At 38.3% G+C, this 24,238-nt stretch overlaps 1 protein-coding gene across 12 annotated transcripts in view; it reads right to left on the bottom strand.

Annotated features, from left to right (window-relative positions):
* Positions 1 to 32: 32 nt before the first annotated feature.
* Positions 33 to 24,238, bottom strand: part of PHC3 (polyhomeotic homolog 3) — a 38,902-nt gene continuing 14,696 nt past the window's right edge. For 7 of the 12 annotated variants that reach the window (XM_054204367.1, XM_054204370.1, XM_054204371.1 and 4 more), the window contains 8 exons: positions 23,282 to 24,159; positions 21,660 to 21,810; positions 20,313 to 20,566; positions 19,323 to 19,479; positions 15,140 to 15,254; positions 13,588 to 13,738; positions 13,265 to 13,496; positions 33 to 8,763 (listed from right to left, as the gene is read on the bottom strand). In XM_054204367.1, the coding sequence (XP_054060342.1) occupies positions 8,609 to 8,763; positions 13,265 to 13,496; positions 13,588 to 13,738; positions 15,140 to 15,254; positions 19,323 to 19,479; positions 20,313 to 20,566; positions 21,660 to 21,810; positions 23,282 to 24,159 (2,093 nt within the window). In that variant the 3' untranslated portion in view covers positions 33 to 8,608. Of the gene's footprint in view, positions 8,764 to 13,003; positions 13,104 to 13,264; positions 13,520 to 13,587; positions 13,739 to 15,139; positions 15,255 to 19,322; positions 19,480 to 20,312; positions 20,567 to 21,659; positions 21,811 to 23,281; positions 24,160 to 24,238 lie in introns of those variants that run through there. The other 5 variants (XR_008466857.1, XM_054204375.1, XM_054204376.1 and 2 more) reach the window with 5 other exon arrangements.

Here is a 24,238-nt window from a genome sequence, read left to right as displayed (position 1 = left end):
GGAAGAGGAATAAATGATACACAAGCAAAGCAGACAAATGGAAGTAGCATTTATTTCTGAAGCACTGAACTCACAATACAATGTTGTATTGAAATAGAAACTATATAAGTAAATGATGCTGCAGGTTGGTTAATCATTCACCCAGACCCACAGGGAACAATGATATCGCACAAGAATACTCATTAAGAAAAATCCGCAGATAACAAAAGGTGCAATTACAAGCAAGTTTAAGCAGCATAGTATAAGGTGCTTTGTTTCAGCATTTGTATGATGAATTTACTCATTAACAGACAGGTTAAAGAAATTTCACTTCTACAGATCATAACAAATGAGAATCTAAAATTCATTCACATGCTAATTGGTAATAGGAAAGTGCTTTTTAAAAAAGTGATTCACAAAGTGAAGACCGTATTTTTACATAGTTCACTGTGTGCTCTTCAACTGTAAAATTTAAATTTTGGGTTATCATTTACATTATTATAAATCAATTATAGACATAAATTTAATTGCAGAATTTAATGCTATGTGGGCTAAAGTTTTTTATAAAAGAATATTCCAGTATATCACTCCATAAGAATACACAATCACATCTCAATCATATATTATTCTTGCGTTTCTGCAATATATCAAAGTCCGATTATCATTCCAATTTATTACTTCACCCCACAGAGTGCTTCTATCACCTATAGTCTGTGGTAAATTTCTTTGATGTGTCAGTGATGTCATCAAAAGGACATGAGCGTTTTTAAGCAGTAGAAAATGATTTGGGGAAAATCTGTTAAAAAGGCCATCAAAAGGACAGTAAATGATCAAAAAATGAATTTTAAAACTAGTGCAATAAGAGGAGGCAATGCTTAGCAACAGAGTTGGAAGTGTTTGGCACCACAAGTTATTTCATCCTTTATGCTGGAAAATGTATTTAGAGGAAATTCTACTTCCATGTTAAAAGTAGGAAAGCACGTGCAATGTTAACTTGAAAAACAACCTTAAGCAATCACTCCCCACTCTCAAATTTTAATTGCTGTTATTTAGCACTTGAGATGCTACAGGATAAACCATGTCTAAACAGATTTTTTGACACAGCATTTCTTCAGGTTTTATATAAACTGGACACCCACTGAAACGGGGTTGACAAAATATTTACAAAACCTAATTTCATTTAAAAACCAACAAATATCTCAAATATAGCAATGCACCAGGCATTCCAGAAGATCATCAAATAACTAATCCCTGCAGTCTTGGCAGGCAAGGGAAAATTCCTAATTCAAAATTCATTTAACACCAGATGAAGGCAAAGTTATTTTCAAGAATATACATTTCAGATGGTTCTGTTTCGTGTGATTAGTCTCACCCTTCTGATTCATTAACATACACAGAACTGGAACTGCAAGAAGTTGGGTAAGGCTGCCGATGTATTTTGCTTATCAGTGTGGTTCAGCTTCTCAACCCGTAATTAAAGTTTACACAACCCCATCTATCCTGATGGGGCAGAATTCCCATCGTTGCTGCAGTGCTGATAAAGCCATTTTTAAGTTTTTAAAATTTTATTTTTTTTTTACAGGGAAGCCACAACATGCAGCCGAAGCAAGTATTAACGTACTGTTGTTGCATCACTGTATTACTATCAAACTCTTTCTTCCATACTCTTTGGGGAAAAGTGCCAAAGAGCATGAAGCTTTAGGCTGTCGCTGCACCCACCAAGTAGGCGTTATGCAGGTCCTCACACAGCATCCAACTCTGGCGTCTGACCCTGCTAACTAACTACTTTAAAATGCATTAACAGGAGCTCTCTTTGTACGCCCACTTTTATCCTTGACTTTTTATGGAGGCGAGACCCATTGTGAGGTGGATCTTTACCCTGTTACCCACCCTCCTAACAACTAAGTTTTTCCCTTTGTGCATTTTCTCGGGGAAGTCCCAACCCTGAACCTTGAGTCCAGCCACATAACCATAAACCATTAGTCCAGAACAGGACTCCAGTGTCACTGCCAGACAGAGAGAGAGACCCTGTGCCCTTAGGAAGGTGGTACTATCTGAAATAATAACAACTACAGACAAGCACTGCCGTATCTCCTCTGTACGTTACTTCTTGTGCTGTGCCAGCAACTAATGGCCTAATACCATTCAAATGCTTTAGTCTTTAATTCTTAAAGGATTATTTGATATTAATGGTAACAGCGGCTGAAGTGTTAACCCTTTATGAGAAACTTCTCTACTTTCCTCTTATAAAGAATCCCTTAAAAATCAACATTGATTGTAATGAGATATTCTATGCGTTTCCAACTCTAAATAGAAGGATTTGGCACTCACTAATAAAACCCTTCATCCTTTACACAGATTGTTCCTGATAAGTACTGGTTTGCTAACACCATAACGCAAAGACTACTTGAGAAGGAAGTCGGGCGTGCAGGGTATCTCATTGTTCTTTTAAACATTGACTTTGCAAAAAGCTGCCAGAGGATGGCAACAGCCTGACTGCTGATACACTGGCCAGGTAGTGGAGGACGACACGAGTCCTCAAAAAACAGATAATTCCTCCTGAATCAATGATATCTGTTCTTCTAGCCTAATCCCGTAATCAGCAAGGATACCCCGATTTAGTAGCCATGAACAATACTATAGCCTTTCAACAGCCCCACGTAACAATACAGTGCTTTTTACATACAATTAAAATGCTCCTTAAGTGTTACATGTTGCACTTAAATTTATGATCACTATTCTATCAATGTACAATTGTGCTCAAATTATAATTCTTTCAGACGGAAAAATCTCTTTAGATCTCCTTTTTCTAGCTCCTTACTATACGCAGTCATTTTGGGTTATTCAGCAGGAAGCTAATACATGCTGGAAGTTTAAAACTTTTTTACTCGAAATCTGTTTGTAACACTGACTCCCAGAACCGTGCTTCAAAAAAGTTAAAGGTTACAAGAGCTAGACTATAAGCTTACTACATACCTTCAATTATGAGCATATTCACGCCTTTGAATTTTGTTTTTTCCTTCCACTTCGCTATAAGAGATCGGTAAATAATATGCACGTCCTCCAAGTGTGTATAAGCTTCAATGTCGAGGTTCACAAACCTACACAGCAGTTTAGGATGGGGCCTCGAATACACACGGAAGTGCTGGCCATGAGACCCAGAGGACACGTAGGACACAAAAGGCTCCAGCCAACGCAGCCGACACTCAACAGGGCAGAAAGCACATTTAGACGTCTATACGGGGGAGGAAACGGCACGTGATAGAGCTCCTCCGAAGTTAGGAAGGTGGTAAAACCAAATCAGCCCCATTCATACGGATTAGGGTAATGTGTGCTGACCGCTTTTGTACTCGCTCTACGTCCAGGCGCTGACTGCAGGGTCAGGCTCTCCATCAGCTCAGACTACACAGGGGACAGCTTTTTGAAAAAGAAAGTAAACATCACATCTACAGAGCAGGCACTTATCTGTACCATAATTACCATCTCTTTTTTGAAATGTCACTATTTGCAAAGCCACCCAGTGGATGTAACTACACAGAACCAAAGGGGTCTAAGTAAGTCCTTATGACTCAAGGCAAATTCCTTTGAAATGAAACTTAATTTAGGCATAGCTTAAATGAACTAAGCATTAAATGAGTTTAAATGTCTTCCGTCACAATTATTTCCTGTCTGAAACTACAGCTCACTGTGCAAGACTGACTTAGAAATTAATGCACTATGAGCAATTATTAACACCTTATTTTAAAATTATGCATTTATAGCTCTGTTCATACCTGTTCCACTCAACATTCAACAGAAACAGTACATTTAAAACAAAAATATTTTAAAATGTTAGTTTCTTTTCATCTCTAATAACTAATTTGGGTGAACATTAAAAAAAGTATCCTAGATTGATTTGTTTGCAGAGTTGTTATTAGCAGCCTAGAACAACTGGTGAGTTAAAGTCTGGCTAGTGAGTGACAATTACATATCTAAATATCTCTATGCAATACTGGTAAGAAAATAACCCTGCAAGCTCTTATACACATGCTTAATTTTAATATGAATAGTCTCAATACAGATCAGAAGAACTACTCATGTTATAAATTATGTGGATGCCTAAATTATTTGCAGAACCAGGACTCACAGTGCAGCTGTCACTGAATTCTTTGATCACTTAGAGCCATACATTTGTCAACGTGTGAAAAATCTCTTAAGCTACTGAGCTGTAAGTCTCTGCATTGATATTGTGATACTGAAATGAGCGCAGTCACCTGAAACAGGCATTAGTTTTAACTGGTTTGCCAGGTAGGGATACACTACACCCAGCAAAGTCCCACTACAGGAACTTCCATTCAAACTACAGTTAAGGAATGGTTTTACACCTGAACGTTTCCTTACAGCTAAGATCAAGATAAAGAGGTGATCCAAAAAGCTATCGTAAACCTGCTCAAATACTTATTTTCATGCCATTTCTTTGCTCTTGCCGCCGCATCTGCGGTTATGATGGACTCCATCTGTTCTATCCAAAAGGCTGGATTCCCACTTGTGATTTGTCCAAAAAAGTTAGGGGAAAAAACCTGCTTTCACAGGAAAGAAATGGGGAAACGCATGCTTGCATTGACACAATCTCATTGACACAAGTCTAGCAAAGGTTTTACCCTCCATCAAGAACTTCATTTCTGGAAAAAAATATGATGGATTAATGGGTAGAGAATGGATTTGCAGCACAGTCTGTTTAAAACCCCTTCAAACATTCTCTGGTGATCCAAGCCAACCGACAGTTTAACTTGACAAGATGGTTATTTTTCACTCTCTATATAAGCAAGGTGATAAAGTCTTACAAATGGGCCAAACGTGAGGCAATAGGGGTTGGCTGGGAGAAGTCAGCAATTCATTGGCAACGCCTGTTTTTGAACAAGCAGCAGCCCAGAGCTCCCAGAGCTTTGTCAGTGGAGGGGGCCGAGCTTCCTCACTGCAGTTCTCTGTTTGTGCTGCAAAGCAGGGCTGCTGAGTGATACGGCCAGATTAAGCAGGGGAGTCTGCAGAACCATTTCGACCCATCAGGTGCATTTCTTCCCCCAAAAAGCAATGGAGCTGAGATAAGCATTAACCAGAGTTATAATTCTAGCTTGACATATTCAGCCCAGTGCTCTGCAAGAGGGTTTTGCCCCGAGCTAATGCTGCGGTTTGCATGAAGGAGTAGGGCAGGATGGAGACCAGTGGAGAAAAAGGAAGGGAAAAAGCCATCCAACATATCTCCCTTTTGAGTTAAAATCTCTACAGCATCCTGTATTAGTTTCTATAGGAATTGAAATATTGCAGGGATTACTGTGAGATGTAGCCCACAACAGCAGCAGTCTGAATACAGAAGACAAAACCCAAAGAAATAAAGCTAACGAAACGGATTTCTTCTAGACACATCCAGTGGGAGCAAGTGTTAAAAAAATAGTCAATTAAAATCCACAATACTTCCTCTTTTGCTAGAGAGTCTTAGCTTAATTTGAGGGGGAAGCCATGGAAAATGGTACTATAAGCCTGGGAAAACCTCACTGATCTGAACAGAAACAAGCAACTGGTATGCAAAATGGTTCTGGAGAAATACTACTCCAAGAATTATATTGCTTTTTTGAGTAAATTCAAAAGCTTTGAAGTAGACTTTAGTTGCACTTGAAAGTTTTCCATCCTACTTTTACGCACAAGTGTAATTTTTTTCCAGCTGATTTTATTGACACAGCTATACTGGCAAACGCTCCAATCCACGAGCATTGCTATCGGCATAGGTTAGTATAGCGCTGTCTGCTTTTAAGTTCCTGCTTAATGCCAAAATCACTGAAGGAGAAAAAACTTTCAATATGCATAAGGCCCACATTCTTAGTTGCTGCATTCATGAATATTTAAAGTATAACTCGCTCATCTGTGGCTCTCCCAAAACCACAGAAAGTGTCGTGTACCAGAAGAACCAGAACAGACGTGCACGAATCAGGTCTGCTCTGAGCTCCTGGCATCTGTCAGTGATTACATCCGAGAGTCGTATATAAACACAAGCTGTAGAAGTTCTCCTGAAAGCTGTCTAATAAAGCAAAATTAAAACAACGGTGAAATTCTCATGCATGTAACAACACTGTGATTAACTGCAGGTCTAAATAAGACTCATAACTCCACATTTTCAAATATGCCTTAAGCCATTATCAAATCACATTTACGTATACCTACTTTTTACATTGCCAAGGAACAGTACAATCAGAAGACAGATTAAAAATTAGCCAGTGAAATTTTTGTATAAAAATAATGAAACTTTAAGACAAAAGCCAAAGGATAAATATCTAAGATATCTTTAGTCTTCAATTAGCTCATCAAAACAGAACGCGTCCTTTAGAACATATGTTACAGATATGCTACACAGTGTATCTTACAGAAATGCTACAAATGGGAACCCCCTGTTTCCATCATTTGAATATCTTTCAAATGAACATTGCCAAACGTTGAACCTTCAACTAAGAAGTTTATTTGACAACAGTAACTGAAGACAGAAAAAACAAATTAGAAAGTGCTTAGCAACTTCCCTCCAAAATAAACCCAGACATCAATTAATTCTCTAAAGCCTTTGGTGCCATTTGGATAAGGGCTCTCACCACGTACTAGCACGTAACGGCAATGGGTTGTCTTAACTTGGAGCCTCCGTGGTTAATAAAAATATTAATAGCATCTGCTATAGTAAGCTCAAACAGTTGTAATTAAAACAATGATTGTAATTTTGATCTCTGGAAGATAATGGTAGAAAGTCTGTTAATAGAAGCAAAGCGATAGTCTAATTAAAGGAAAATGAAGCACAGATTTTTCTGTAATCCCAATTTACTCTTCAATGTCATCAGTTAAATAATACAGATATTAATCTACCTGTCATAAACCTTCCTTTCAGCCAGTGTATGTGCATTGACTCCTTTTCATCTAGGTCAGCAGTTCTCAAACTTGAGATCAGTTCCTCTTCTTTTCACAAATACTTTAGGGTCCCCCTGAATATCACCCTACACAATCATATATTATGCATTAATCTGCATAAAATACAAAATACATTATTTGTAGACACATACACATATTTAGTTCAAATATACACAACGAGTCTATCAGCACACATACCCTTCTTTTCCTGTACAAGAGCTTGGGGATCTAGGGCTGTACATAAGGGGAGTGGAGCTGCAAAAGGGAGGGAAGAGAAGGTACAAAATACATCCACGAACGTCCGTACACAGGTGATGGGGAAGAGAAGGCCAAGAAGGCGCTGCTGCCTCAGGGCCCGAGTAGCTTCTGAGAGTGTCAGTAACTGGGGAAATACATTATTTGTTCCCCACAGAGCGCGAGAGAGGGAAGACAGAGGAAGATACTAAACCCACCGCCTGGGTCTGCAGCATCCAGGTCAAAATCTCCTGCCAGAGGGACCAAGCAGGGTCCCTAGAGATTTCTCCCAGAGCTGCCTGTTGGTGGCACCCCACCTGCCCACCTGCAGCAGCAGCTGCTCCTACACCCAGCTCTGAAGGGACCTCCTCGAGCAACTCACCGTGCTCCTTCCTCAGACTACTGCAAGCCCAGCTCACGCTAGCCAGTGGACAAATAAAAGGTGCTTGAAAGCTTCCAGTGAGGCAATGGGAACGCACTACAGGGAAAAACAAGTTAGAAGAGGTATCAAGAACAAGAGCATCTGAGCTATGCTACCCCTTCTCTACCTCCAGTCTTTGAAGTAACTTGTCTCAACATGAGCTAGTTCTGGCTGCAGTTTCCAGCCCCTCCCGCCTAGGCATTTCGGAACCTGAACCCCGAGTCTTCCCAGACCTTTTCAGGATCCGCTCTGAACCCCCATTTGAGAACTGCTGGTCTAGTTTAACTAGCAGCATGTGAAACTACAAACCTAACGACTTAATGCCCTCTTAGTACATAGCAGCATACAAAGAGTAAAGTAACATGTGCTTCAGTTACCTCTGGCAAGAGTATCATGCCATTGCATTTCAGTAGCCTGACGATAAGGATTTTGCAGAGACATCTACATGGTTTATAATAGTATTTCCAGGCTTCAAGAAAATACTACAGTGGCAGAGATGAGGGTAAGCCTACGCAAGGAAAACCAGCTGCCAACCTACCCCCCTTGCAAACAATTTGCTCAAGACTAAAAGAAACTCAGAGAGCACAACTAAATGCATAGCATTTTACTGTTACTAGTGCTTCCACAGGGTCTGTGGACACTTCTGTTATTTCAGTTCAAAAACTGCTGTATGTGGGAAAAAATTTTCAGAATACAGCAACACAATTGAAATGGTGTTTAGACTGGGGGGGGTGCTGGGGCGTTAAACTTATAAGATAAAGTACATGTTGGGGAATATTGTACCTATCACAGCATATTTTACTTCATGTTTTTCCATGAACTCCCACTTCAACTCAAAGCATTACTCAGGCTTTACCCCAAACCTGTCAATCGTTGGAAACTACAGAGGACTACCTGGTATAACCAAAGGAACATTTTTAAGTCTTTATGTGGGGAAAACCCCATATATTTAACAAAACATCACAGTAACACTCATGCCACAGTGAAGATGCTGGCATATTACTGTTGGTTCTGTCACTGAGAAACTGTTGTTTAAACCTTCACGTTCACCCCCTAGGATTCTTTCAACGAATTGATACGTGCACAGATTTTCAACGCAGGTCCAAGCTTAATATTCATTGCACTCATAAGGTGATCCTCCTTCAACAAGAGGAGAGCTTGTCCATCAATTTCTTGTGCTCTAAATTCATCCGCAATATCTTGACAACCTACAAGGCAACAGAAGAAAGAATTACTGGGTTAGAAACATGCATTCTTAGATGCAATGACTCTGTCCGCACTAGAGCTTTTCAGCTACACAATTTCCAGTGCTCACCCCTTTAGCTTGCAGAACCTAAGGTATATGGAAGAGTTCAATATTATGATGGGAACTTCCTAGATAATCTGAAAGTAATTTTCACTACAGCCTCTAATTACATGCTGTAATTATTGGAGAATTACTCATTGGAAATTTCAAGTCCTAGCAAAGGCAGCTTTCTCCTCTCATTAAGAGGAACAATCGCCATGATCTCACAGTTGGAAGAGACTGGCAAAATACCACTGAAATAGCAGTCAAGTAAGAACATAATTCAAGTGGGTTCTTTCCAGCAATGAAAGGATATGCATATTCCACTGCTAGGTACAATTCAGTGAGAAAATTCACTTAGCTACAATTTCCAAAAGGTGTATGTTATCACCACTGGGTTAAGTAAACAGAATTTTGATTTATGGGCTTTAGTATAACTGTCTCACAAAGACATTCATCATCAGTTACCTGAGTGAATATTCTATACGCAGCAATAACTCACTTCACAAGTGCAACTTTAAACTAGTTGGATTTATTTATTTTTTTTAAATAATCAACTCTCTTTCTGAACATGAAATCACGTGGTCTCAGGTTACTGAGGCCATACGAAAGAGGACTCTTCATGGCTTGGACTGTCCCAAGTAACTGAGGGCCCCTTTCCACTGAAGAACACTGTGGAAACAAAAGGTTCCTCAAAAGATGTTCTGGACATCTGTTAAGCAGAAGCAGTCGGTTATGCCTGGCTGTATGGCAGCACTGGTAGCTGGACAAATGTCTTCTGACAATGTGAATAAGAGCACTCATTGTCAGTTGTTTGTTTGAAGCGTCTTTCCCCATAGCCATGTTTTTCATGGCTTTTATATATTTATGTTCTCAATCCAGTGGTCTCTCCATCTGCCTCAGAGCCTTTCAGACACATTTTAATTTGTGCTCCATCTTCCACTCCTGCTTTCAATTATTCATCGGTTAAGCCTATTTCTTGACATTTTTATATTTTCCCCTGTTCTAAAAGTATACTATTTCAGAGATATGAAAATAGTGTGAAGAACTCTTTTTCTACCTCAAATGAGAGCATGTCGTGTCCTCTTGTGTGTCCGGCTTTAAATTCTATAAAGAATAGCTAGTCTAATTTCCTGATGGATTTACAAATGTGAAAAGAGACAAATAGAAAGGAAATGTGGAAGGAAGTATAGACATTCAAACCTTAGTTCTTTTGGATTATTACTGTTTAGTGGTCATAACATTCAAGGTTGAAAAGGGTTAGCTTTTCACAGAGAATAAAGCACGATTTTTTTTTTTCCTTATTGATTTGTTAAACAGACCTCATGCCACATCTAGCTACCACTTTATTAAGGAAAGGGAAAAATTAAAAGATCATTTGAAAAGACAAAGGTCATTTTATTGTAGCCTCTGGCTACACCTCTAAACCTCTGTAGTTTAGGTTACAACTGTATAAACTACAATCCCCAAAGTAAAACAGTTACTCTGTAGCAGCTGGCTAACTTTTAATCATAACTAAAGACTATTTTCCATAGCATTTAAAACAACACAGCTTTAATACATGATAAACACCCAGTTCTTGTGCATTATTGATTGTAACAAGAAATTAGTGGTATCTTTTGAAGAAAAAGAATAAATTAGTTTGTCACAAACAGTATTTATATAGCCACTAAAGCTATTAAAATGTTTTAGTGCTTACATGTATTCCGTAACATTTACTTTTAGTATTTCTGGTACAGCGATGCACTAGCGCAGCCCAGCTACAACCTGTACCACAATCAATCAGAGAACGTTCTTCAGGAGCCCAGAGCTATCGCAGAGCTCCTGGAACGGCGCTGCCAATTCCAGCTACCAAGTGAAGATAACGCTGCCAGTAACATGAACAAAAGTCTTAAGACAAGTGACGATTCTCAGGAGGATTTAACAGCTCTATCATCATCATAAAGGTTCATTTTTATGTGTTGACAACAGACGAAGCATCTGTAAGTCAAGTATTTCTGTGAAAAGTATCGCTGTATGTCTGACTTGAGACCTGAACACAGTGATTGTCAGACCACAGCATTTACAAAGAATCTGAGAGATCAAGAGAAGTTTTTACATTTAGGAACAAAAGTGGTCCTATTAAAATTGATAACTGGTTGTTGTTGCAGGCTTTTTTTCTTTAAGCAGGACATGAAGCATTTCTATGCAACCGCTACAAAAATACCTTTTATCGAAGTCATTTTGGAAAGTCATTTTGGAAAAGCAAAGGATGAAAGTTGAATATATTTCAGTTCCCTCATCCAAGCACATGTGGGTATTCTTAAGCACTTTCGCAATTGGTTGTTGTGCAATAACTTGGCTAAAAAAGGATGGGAAGCGGGTGAAAGACCATTAATCTTGCAACTGAAGAACGAAAGGAGGAACAACTCCGCCAGGGCTTAAACTGTTGCTGTCTCTTCCCCCCAGAAGAAATAAGTAAGTGTGTCCTACAATCTTCATTTCTCCAAAAGACTCCAGAAGAATTCAGGAAAAGCCTGACAAGGACACATGACTCCGCAGTTAGATCTCAGCTACAGACTCTATGCAGAAAGCTGTAAATCAAACCAGATGTCCCTAATGTTTATCAAAAGCTGACAAATCAGCGTCTCCTAAGACATGGCAGATGGTCTGCAGGGACTGCACCAAGTATATATTGCAAAATAGCGTAATGAAAGACAATTATATTATTCCTTGTATTGTTGAACTCTGAGAGCACAGGAAAAAATATTTTTTCAAGAGAGTAGCTTGAGAATATATTGAACAGAATAAACCCCAAAATTGCCAAAACCCATGAATGTAGCTATGTAATGATAAAAATTCTAGTAGGTTGTGAATATCATTTTAAATACCTATTGAACTTTTTAAAAGGAAAGTATTTGAGAAACTGGCCTTAGTATGGATGGGAATGAGTAATTATAATAAATTTTCATTAAATACAGAGAAATATAAAGTTTGATTAAAAATCAAAGATTACCTTGTTTATAGACCTTGTTCATAAAATACAAAAAAAAAAAACCAGATCCAGCAGCTGGTGAAATATTCTAAAAGTAATGGTTTCAGAACAGAAATCACATTTTAAGAATAATAATTTTGTTTTCATACTTGCAAGCGAATTGTGTTTATATGGTACTTTAAGTTTTCTAGGACAGAAAGTTTATTCTTTTGCAGAGCTTAGGATCAAGAAGTTATTGAATTAATTAGAGCCCCAAATCTATAAAAACAGTAACTCAAACCAGCAGCGATACAGTTATGTTCCAGTAACACAGCTGAAGTGCAGAAACATGAATGACCGTGTTTTAAACTTAAGGAGCTTTGCTTGTTCACATTGCAGGTTCCCAGAAGCAGATAATGTACCTTAATTGTGATTTATAAACTATCGAAAGAAAGGTACTTCAAGGATGAATTTTGCTGATTTAAGACATCTCTTACTCAATTCTTTGCCTGACATACTTACACAAGATTATCTGTCAGAACCCAAGCATATGACTTGCAATTAAATAATTCCTTACAGGTTATTAGCCTCATGGGGTAACACAGAAAAATGGTTTAGCATTCCAGAAAAAGTAGAAAATTAGGAATAAACTTAAGCCAGGTCAATGTTTTGATATGTGAGTTACATGGGTAAGCAACCAAAATTCTTGTACGACTGCTATTATGGAGACCTGCCTGGTCACCTGGAAGGATTACAGATCAGAAAGAATGGCATCCTTGGGAAAGAGTGAGGAGTGAAACTTTAAAGCTTATGATAGTTAGGAAATGATAAATCAATGTCAAATAACCTGTAGATGATATAAAGGTAACTGTGAATACCGAGCTAAAGAAGAGGTTTGTAAAGGAGGAGAAAAAAGATTTTGCCTTTTTTTTTTGAGAACAGACTGTGCCTACCAGTATGCAGAGCCTATATGCAGAAGTTCTCTGCATTTCAGTTACCGAGCAAAACTATGCAAAACAAAGTTTAGCTTTATAGAAGAAACTTGCTTATTCTTTTTTAGTGGCTTGTATCAGGGCAGGTCTTTCAAATTTGTCAGTTGTATAAAGGGAAATAACTCTTCTTGCTTTTTCTACTGAATAAGCAGTAAGTAAGGAGGGAAGAGAAGACAGACGTGTAAAAGGGGGGAAGTGTGTCTGATCTGTCTACTGACCTCTTGAGAGAAGTCAGACTGAAGGGAGGAACAGCTCTAATTCCATCAGCTGGGATGCAACAGCAGAAGTGCAACTAGTTCTACCAACATGGGATTTGTGCTGAAGGAACAAGCAAGAGGAAACAAATCACATTCCAGTTTCTGTCACCAACTAACAAGTACACTAATGCTGTTACCACACCACCTCCTCATCACACTGCTGCTAAAAAAGCAAGAAACTTCACTTAAAAAAAATGTAACAAGTTATTTCACATTACATACCAGGCAAAGAATGTATAAAGGCCCAAACTTCATCAACAGTCCATACTGAGGGGTCAGCCTGCACCACTGGTAACAAGTCAATGCTCTCTGGCATTTTCCTCATTCTTAGTTCCCTAAGTTCACGTTCTCTCTCTCTTTCACTCTGTCTTCGCAGACGGGTGGTCATGGCAGTTGGAACAGCATCTTCATGAGAAGCCATATCTTCTTCTGCAGATGGATAAGTAATTGGAAGCTGGAAAATGTAGTACAAATACACTACAGTATTATATTTTATTTGTAATTCACAAAACAATGCCATAGTTTTAAGCAAATATTCCACAGACCTGTCTAAGAAAATGATCTCGCGACGCCCCATCAGGGCCACTCGGTCGACGCCCGCGTCGCCCAAGACTTTGGCTATCTGATTTCCGATTCCAACGATTGGTCTTGTCTGATGTAAACAGCCCAAATTTCTTAGTGCAACTAAGGCTGTGCCTAAAGAAGTAAGATATATTCAATGATGCACTAATAGTTTTTTGGACTGAATTCAATCAAGTAACCATAAAATTACAGTGTTGTAGAAATGCTGCCTAATTAAAGACAACAACAGCTGCCGCAGAAATACAAGAGAGAGGTATCTTGAAGGCCATTTACTCAAACCCCTTGTCTTGATGCAAGATCTAGATCATCCCTAGAAGATGTCCGTCTTTCTCATTCTTAAAAATTTTCCATGATAGAAATACCTTTGCATTTTATCACATAGTCCAAACCCGCTTCTCTAAAATGCCCACTAAAAGCCTAAAGTCACATTTTCTCTTCTGCTTCCATTTTCCCTACCTGGCTGATACCCAAATCAAGGGAGAATGGAGGCAAAAAATCCCAATTTAAGATTAAGTGGCCAAACTCCTTCTCAAGATTATTTCACTGGTATTGTCCCAACAAGCACTTAATCAAAAATACACATTCCCACTACTTGAAATGGGAATGTCTCACATGGGGGATTAAAACAGTAGCAGACATAAGAGAAAGATGGTCTCTAGGCACACCGATGGAAAAAAAAAAAAAACTGTGGTGATTAGAAATGGGAAACTATTCCCCATTTTTAAAACACCTGGGATTAAATATAAATTTTCCAGCTGTAATGATGGAAAATGTTACATTCAGATGTCGACTACGAATTCTTCCTCTCTCAACCAAAACAAAATAAAAGCAACATACTAAACCCAAAGAGAAACAGAAATCAGCCATTTTCTTCTGCCACGCACGTACAAGCAAATGGCATCACTTAGTATTTTCAAGAACAGAGAAGCTTTAGAAAGCACTAAATTATTTATGTTTATGAATATTTCTATTTTACTCTATGCAAATAAAGAATTTTTACACTGTTACTAAAAGCATTTAAGAATGCTTTTTGTCTATGCAGCATTTCAATTATGCCCAGATAAATTCAGTGGGTTTTTTTCCCCTAGCATCACACAAAACTATAAGAAAGTCCACCTAGCCCAGCATTCTTTCTCCGATATTCCCCAACATCAAGGGGAAGACAACAGGAATATGAGAAATATATAACGATTTCTGGCCCATTAACCTCTGCACCAATTTCCAAACACCGCGCAACCCTTAACATATTTCTCTTCCATGATACCCATCGCCTTCCCATAAGCCCAACAGCATTCATGGCACCCTCTGGAAAGAGGTCCACAATTTTACTGTAATTCCTTTTGGCTATCTTCTTGAAATATATTATAATCTACCATAGTCCTTTGTACCCATATACTCTACAAATTCAGGTAGCAGGCAGTCATGTTTTGCTCTTTCTTTATTTTCCAAGATTGGATACTATTTGGGTGCTATTCCATTAACCAGATAATGATAAGCAATAACTAGACAGAGTACCTTTTGGCACAGGATGTGGAGCAGAATCTTTTTGACCGTAGAAACTTATTAGAATATCCCATTTTTCCACAAAATTCACACTTCAGAAGTTCATTTTCAATTTCATCCAGTCCCTCTAAAGAAAGCAGTGAGGCATAAAGAAGTCAGTTTCAGTAACACAAAATTACATTCAAATTTCTCATCTCAAGCAGGCAGGTAGAATATTTTAAAATATCTAACACATTTAATTAAAAACTTTGATTAACAGAAAATTATGCAAAGCTAAGCAAGTAATAGATTTCACTCTCTATGGAAAAGATCCTGAGCAAACCAAACCTTCAATTAAGTTATTAAATGAACTTAATCACCTTTTTTGTTAAATTTCAAGCCATCCATGAGCAAGTATTCCCTCAAACACAGCGAACAATTAAAAAGAAGTGCTACAGTCCTCATGAATTGCTTATAAAGAGTTCACTAAGAGAACCAGGCATTCCACAGTCTAAATTTGAGCTCTCCTCTACTGACTTAACGCATTAACCTTTTAAAATACTTTCTTTTAATAAGCAACTGCTACAACCAAAGAGACTTATGAAAGCAAGTAAAACATTGAATCTTATCTACGAAAAAGATAAGCTGCATATAAGGAAGAAAAGGATTATAGCATCTACCGATTTACAGGCTACTGTTAGGGAATATTTTTCTGTTATTGGTGAGATCAGAAGGCACTTTTCCTGCTCGTTGTGAAGAACTCAAACACCAGTTGAGAGAAACGTCAGTGAAAGAAAAAGCAAAAAAGCCAAAAGAAGATAGTACAAGGCACCAAGGCAGCATACATGTCACGTGCTGAATGCCTATGCTCTCTTCTGCTGGAAGCAGTATTTAGTGGGTAAAGCATGGTTTGTATGGTTTAGAATAATGCCACCATATCCGCAAACCAGCTTGCCTTCTGGCACGGAAAAAAACCCCTATCCCCATGCACCATCTGTGAAATACATCATAAGGAGCGAAGGAGTGAAACTGGCACAAACTGAAATCTAACATTTTGTGGTCATTCAGGTTAAGTAAAACAACCACAAGCTGCGATCACGGGCAAAATACATTGCTCAAAAATTCAGAGAACTAAACAAACATACATTTCTCCCACATTTCTAATTTACCCGAGCCACTGTTTCATATACTTTGCCTCTTGCTATTCACCTTCTGCATTTATACTTTTCATTTTACATAATTAGTTGAAAAAATTGAAAACTAGCTTTTTGTTCTAAACTCTTTGTTAAGTTCTGATGCCAGCTACTGCAAATGCAGGTATCAAAGTTTAATTGAAAGATTTTAACTATGAATTTGTAAAACTCTCTTTACTCACTAAACTGCTTGCTAACACTAACTATTGTACTGACAAGGTAACAAAAACCCACTAGCGCAGAAAGAGCTGAAAATACTGAAAAGGGTATTTGAATAACATATCTGATGTATCAGGACTCAAAGGCATAACTGAAGCCAACAGCAGAGTCAGACTGAAAATTAATACCTTGCAGGTCTCCAACTTAATAAGCTGGTATAACACAGAAGTGAAAACTGGAAATTGGAAACATCCCAAATTTGACCAACCTTGCAACTGAAGTTAAATACCAGAGCTGCATCCTTCAAAGAAATCGCTCTCTCTCTAGGAAAAAGAACCCTCACTCCGAATCCAGGTCATGCTACGTGGGAAATAGTGACAACGGAATGAAGCAAAAATTGATGCTACGAGCCTTATGTGCTTCTACCGTACATGCAATCATACCCTGGTTTAGTACCAGAAAAATCTCCTTTGCTCAGCTTCTGGATACGTGGATGTGTCTCAATGCTGGCTGGTTTCTACTAGCTCATCTAATGAGTAGTTGCAAATTGTGTACATAAACCTAACACCAGCTGTCAGGAACCGTAACTAAAAACAAAACCATGAATGTTTGAATAATTCCATAAAACAACAGACAAGTTGCCTGAGATCTGAGAAACAACGTAGTGTTAATACTGAAGTATTCTTCGGGAATGCTATCGAAAAGAAAACTGAATTAAGATCTACTGTAACAAATTAAGGGCAAAATAACTATTACAGAGCTTCAAATATTCTAGGAGATACACCAGACCACAAAATGTTTCTTTTGTTTGAAATATTTTGGGTGAAACAAGCTATTAAAAAAACCCACCCGTATTCTTGATCAATGAAGTTTATTTAATAGCAATTTACTAAACAATTTACTAAGCACAGTCATGAGTAAGAGATTTACAAGTCTCATTTTGTGTCTAGAAAGGTAGTATAACTCCATTGAGCTGTAAAATAACCAAAAAAAGTCAATTATTGTAAAAACAATTTACCAGATGACTTTTTTAAAAGCCTCTTGTGCTTGATGCTTTCATGTCACTGGACATCCCTCAAAGAACTCTTTAAATGGAAGCCCTCACTGGGAGACATTACCAAAAAAATAACAGCAATTTAAAATTAATTGAAACAAAGGTTTAGAAAACTTCCAGTCATGCTGTGACCCTCCACTATTAATATGCCAGATGCTTGCCTTCTAAAATTTAGTCTGCCATGCCTACATCAAGTTTTGTGAATAATAATGTATGGGCCTCAAATTACTTTACAGTAGAATATCATGTAATATATTTTTAAAATGGAGTCTGAAAAACCTGTTTCCTCGTTTTTATATGCAGACAACTTAATTACAACATAATCAAAAGAAAGTTACAGCTACAAAGCAAATCACTTCAAATACCTGCCACTGCCTAAGCTAGGCTGTCACAGCAAATTGAGAAGGGCTCGGGACTATACTGAGATATACTAGTAAATGCAATCATATAATCAGCTATAATTTAGGAAATCCTGGTTTATGTTTTATTTTCAGGCACTGTTTCCGCAGTTTCTGACTTCCTTCCACAAATGCTGTATCAACATGTAGGAGGACTGCAACCCATCAATACTTCCTTTCAGTGATGTGCTTCCAAGTTCAACCAGCTCCTACTAAAAATCAGTGCTAAAAGTAAAAATATACTCTTAATTTTAAGCAGAGATACATATCCGCCTGAGTGGTAAAGTAAAACAGCCTTAAGCAAAAACACCAACCATGCTTACTTTACTTCACTATCAACTAATGCTCTTCTTGAATTCAGAATGCTTTCTAAGGAAAGCTTTTACCTTGCCTGCAATCCTTGACTTGGGTCTGACCCAATACACTTATAAGCGGGTAATGGCTACAAATCACTGCGGTAAAAAATAATGTAGCAGAATCTAGTAAACTAAAAGACTGAATTTTGAGCTAATTTGTTTGCGGAGGTACACAATGGATGCAGCCAACTTCCCTATTGCACTTCAGAACCATTCACCAAGGCGGAAACCACAGTAACTAACGAACTGGCATCGGGCTTGTCGTCTTGAAAGCTCCCATGAGAAAAGATATGGGGATGGACTGTCTTAATTAAGCGACAATTTTCAATGCTTGGAGTGGAAAGTAGCTGAGCACAGCTACGGTGACACACTGCCCTGACTTCTTCCAGCCACTTCCCGGATGCAGACCTGCGGCAGCAGCAGGCACTGTATTTGTCCCTCCTTACCCTGCTCACGACAGTCTTGATACAAAAGAGGGAAAAGAACTATTTTAAGAGAATGAAACTAAGAGTTGCATTAAGACAAATTTAAACAGATCACCAAAACCAGCTCCTGTGCAATCGCTCAAGCTGTGCAAGAGAAAATCCAAAGGTGGCTGAAAAATTCTGGACTTTTAAATCTTGGATGAATATATACAACGAGTTCTGGGCCAGGCCATGGTTTAATTGCCATTTCATAATGCTCATGAGGCTACCTACATTTGGGCTTGAACAGTAATAGCGGTGTAACACAACCAAAATAGTTCATTGCTGAGTTCTGAAAAACCCATGATGATGATTATATCGGGTACTACATGGAGAACTCAATTTAGCTCATGAGTCGAGCCAGAGACCACTGTATTCTAAGCAGGACAAGTGCATAGTTTCTTGACATTCGTGTCCATCTAAAGCAACAGCTGTTATGATGTGTAGCTAGTAAAGATAATTTGAAAATAGTTTCTATTAGAGATAGTGTAAAGACTGGAGAGAGATTCCGGGAGTACAGACAAGATCAATTCTGTAATACACACGGAACTGAAGGGGGAAAAAAATGGATATTTAAACAAAAACTACAAACCTTCTGCAATCATATCCTCTATCTCTGTGTCCGAGGAGTTGTCTGCATGTTTTGTATTCTGCAAGTCTGATTCAACACACACAACGCTCATGATTTGACCCTCCACGAGCAATCTTTTTTCTGCAGGCTGCTCTACCAGCAAAGATGAACGACTTACCTATTGCAATAAAAGCAAAGCAACAGTGATTAAGAGAACAATGAATAACTGAAAACATATTTGCAACTTAGCAGTTGTACCTGAGACTAGAATCAGTTTCTATTCTGTACTAATGAATCATTATTATATAGTGCCAAAGCTCTAAATACCATTTCTCAAACAAATACAGAGACTCAACTCCTGCTCTGCAGAGTTTGCAATTACGTTTAATAAAGGAAGAAACGCATTATATCTAGAGAGATGAAGGAATAGGAAAATGAGAGACACTGAATTAGTTAATAAGGCAGGCCCATAGGTTTTAAACTGTCCATTTGTGGATTTAAATTTTCAACAGTATTCCTTACTAGACGCAGTACTAATCACATCAAGCTCAGTAAGGGGCTTGGCCAGTGCTTTAAACAATGAAATTTTAACCTTTTAGAATTTTAACACAGACTCATCTCAGAGGTTTAAATTAAAGTATGCAGGAGACAGACAAACATAAAAAGAAGTTATTGGCAAACGGTAAAATCACTCCCTGTAGTTCTCTCTGGATATAGCCTGTCTACTCTACTGTGTCTCTGCTTTCATTTAAGTACTTTGTCATTCAGTGATACTGGCAAGCCAAACAGCAGCATGAATTCCGATTATGTACGTAAGACAATACAAACAGTATTTAAGTATACTGAATGCTGTAGGAAACAGGTTACCAATCAGTGGAAAAAAGGTCAAAAGCAACATTTGAAAAATTATTCAAGACCTAAATAGCTACTAGCCACAAATAACATCACCCTTAAAAACAGCTTGTTTTAAAAACTAGTAGTAAAAAAATTCATAGTGACTCTTACACTTACAGGGAACGGCTCTAACCCCTCCTGAATCACAAAACCTTCAATAACATGGGTCAGGATCTGTGGTTTAACAATAGCTTGTGGAGGTTTATTTTCTAGGCTAGGAATGCTATTGGGCATTGATGTGCTGTTGCTCCTTGTTGTTGCTGCTGGGAGCAAAAGAGGTGGTGGTGGAATAGAAGCATGTGAAGGGTCAGATGGAGATTTAATTACTGAGGCACTGACTGATGATGTCACTGAAGGTAGTCCCCCATGTTCTGAAAAAAAAATAACAAAGTACGTTATGTTTTTATCACTTATAACCAACTGTTAGCTCAGAATTTCAGAACTAAGAGGTGATAAACACGCCCATCTCTGCACTCATTATCCTGTAACACAACCTTTTTCCTATGGTTTATAGATTTTACCTTCAAAACAAGATGGTTTTCCTTTACAGACTATTCCACAAACAAACAGTTCTCACGTAAACATTTTCCTTTACTCAGCACCTGCTAGCTATAAGCATAGTTGGACATTAATTACCTACACAAATCACAAATCCGTAAGTCAAAAGCAGAAACCAGTATTTTCAAACATTGGATCCTCGAGACCGAGCAGCTGACGTATTTCTAACGAAAGAATTCATTTTCAGAGATGCTTTGAGCCGCAATAAGCTGCAGGGTCACAAGTATATACAACATCAAGCCACTAAGCATCACTAAGCACCCAGTTACCTGCATAAAATATATATATACACACACATCTATATCTATAGAGAGAGTTTATATTTGTGTATTTAGCACATTGGGGAAGTTACTTTAGTTTGCAGGACAACAATTTATACAGGCATGTATATCTTCCACTGAAGAGGAAAAATGTTCACTGGTAGCATTTGCATTAGAACAGCTCCTTACTGTGGCATATAAAAAAAAAGGTGCCAAAAAGAATCATATAGCGTAGTCAACCATTCTGACAGCAACTTCTGACTGCTGACCCCGATTCTGTAAAATCAATCTTCACACCAGATCAGTCAGCATATTGTGCCCATATCACACAGCTATCACTTAAAAGATTAATTGGAGATTGACAATCCTGTTAAGATTTTAGTATAAAAGTATATGCCAAAGAGCTCAAACAAGCATTTTCCATGCTATATGTTATCCAAATATATATACACGCTACACCTTTGGGACTGAACCATTTGTTCTACCACATGGATTTCTATTATATTTTATACAGTTTCCTTTACTTAAAAAATGATAGCACTAAATTATAAAAAAGATCAAAATCATAGATTTTTATTTTAAAACACGAATAACGAGTAGAAGTTTCTAAGCAGAACAGCTACCTTAGTTTGACGTTTGTTCTCACCTGACAAAGGATCTTCTGAATTAAGTGCCTCTCCGTTCCCCAAGGGTATGGCTGGTGGAGACAAAGTGGGTGGTGTAGGTGTTCTAGCCATATGGACACAATCGGAATCCTCGGGCATCTCTTCTTCACATACATTCTCCACTTGATAAATCTGCATCCAACAAACTATTGCTTTAGAGAGATTTCCATTCTATCTTAATACCTTAAAAGAGTTGCATAAATACAGTTTTTAAAACAAATTACCAGTTAAAATGTTAAAGTATGCTAATCTAATAAAATACTTTCCAAATCCTAATAAAATAGTTTCCAAAATGTCTACAAAACAATGAACTCTGGGGACATCACAATGTCTATCACAGCGAAATTACAGTATTTTGTTACAAATAGCAACATATAAAGAGGCACAGTTCTATCCAACAGGCCAGAGAACTTGACTTTTTCTATGTCTTATCTTTATAGTTTACTGTATTTTTATTTAAGCACACATTTGTAGCTATTTAAACACTTCTGCAAAATGCAAGCTTTCTAACAAAATGACAAGTCTGCAAATTGTTCTCTATCTTATACTGCAGTGTAATCAAATCAAGTATTTCAGAAGAGTACACCAAGACTATCAAGCATTAGTGGTTATCAGATATAATAAGGTATTTTCCTCAAAAGTATTAAAGTAAATTTACATGAATTACTGACAGCCAGTTCAGCAAATTAGGATGTAAAACACCACCTTGTCAAAAGCAAACCTGGCTTCTACTCTTTTGCCCAGTTTCTACATGAAGTATCAGAGAGTTGAGATTATCATTACCCTCTTAATATAAATTAACAGCACACCTTCTTCCTTAACCTGTTGTTAACCTGAAAAAAGCCTACAAAAGCTGTTGATTCTTTTGCTCACATTAGTCTCATCAGCACGTTGCCACTAAAGCCTAGCAATGCCATCTTAAGTGTCAGCATTATATGCGTATAGTTTTATTTCACTGTACATGATTTTGGCTCAGCGTGAGCGAAGCTGAAACCTTCAGTTACAAACTGCTGACGTCTGAAACTAACACTGAACTAAATTAAAATGGCAGCGATGGGGAACACGAAGACAGCATCAAAAATTCCCATATTATGAAGAGGATCTTTTCAATGTTAGTACAAAATTAATTACCCAGAACTCTATTATCTGAATAATCTGCTACACACCTTCGTATCTAGTATAGAGATGATTCTCCTAACTCAGAATTTCAATTGCCTGTATTATATTTGCACTAACATAAAGAGGTAAAAGCTTACAGTCCATATGGTGTATTTATCAAAATTTATTTTGATGTAAGCATTGACATATATTTACTTGCTTTTTTTAACTTTAGATATGCTGCAATTTCATTAGGAGGCAAGATTTTAGGTCAAAAAGTTGCACTCTCATAATTCTTGGTTGATATCATTGACTGATGATCCATTACAAAAAGCCAAAAAAAATCAGAGGAAAATGTCTATTGTTTTCTTAAAACTCATTTCTGTAATCAGTAGTTTTCTTCTGGTGCTCTGTCTACCACCTGGTTTAGCTCCCTCTGAAGTCAATGGGCCAGATTTAGGGAAGCTGAGGATAAAGAATAAAGGGCTGTAACATTACCACTTACCACTGGAGTTTCAATTGGTACCGACGGCTGCACTTGGAGATTCACTGCAACAGTCTGTGGAGGTGGAAGAGTCTGAAATGGCAGCTGGACCAAAGCTTCTGCAGCAGGAAGTTCTTCCTCAGAAACCAAAGTGTTTTGAACCAAAACCTGGCCCTGGGACAGAATTTCAGGCTGCACTTGCAAAGACTGCACAGACTGCAACGGCAGCTGTTGAATCTGGGTTGAGGATGCTGACAGCTGAGGAGGAGCTGCAAGAGGGATAGGTGTGGACTGCAAGGCTGGATATTGCTGGTGTGGTGTTGAGGACACGATCTGTTGGCCTGAGGAAACCAAGCTGGGCTGATCTACTGAGCCTATATGTACAGCAGGGGAAGATGGAAGTGGAAGATGCGATGGAAGATTAAGTGGCTGTGCAATTGGTCGAACTGGATTGGTAGAAGTCTGCTGAGGAGCAGTCTGCTCTGGCTGAAGAGCTGTTGGCACAAGGGAGTTTGCCTGTGACTGAATAAGTGCTTGAGGGTGAATAATTATTGTGGGTGATTGACTAGGGGAGTGAGAAGGTGGAGGAGATACCACTACTGACTGCTGAGCTGACTGGGATGGAGTAGGAGACAGTGTTAGAGGCGGAGGATGGATGTGAATAGGTGAGCAATGAGACTGGACACTGCTGGGAGCTGGAGGAAGACCATGGCTTGGGAGTGGTAGACAGTGCTGTGACGGAGGGGGTTCCTGACCCGAAGGAGTCTGAAGTGCAATTGGCTGGACTTGCTGCTGCTGTTGCAGTATCAGCTGATGATGGGAAATCTTTGGAGGTGGTGAATGAAGCGGGATCTGCTGATGTTTTACTAGAGAATGAGGTTGCAATGGAGAATATGAAGCTGTGAGGGGGGGAAAAAAGTGACAATTAGTATTTATTTCTTTAAGTACAGAGAACATTATAAAAATATTAAAAGAAAG

Source organism: Rissa tridactyla, chromosome 6, assembly GCF_028500815.1.
Source record: "Rissa tridactyla isolate bRisTri1 chromosome 6, bRisTri1.patW.cur.20221130, whole genome shotgun sequence".
Taxonomy (NCBI): Eukaryota; Metazoa; Chordata; class Aves; order Charadriiformes; family Laridae; genus Rissa; species Rissa tridactyla.
The sequence above is the reverse complement of the archived record's forward strand: the minus strand, read 5'-3'. Positions and strand labels throughout refer to the sequence as shown.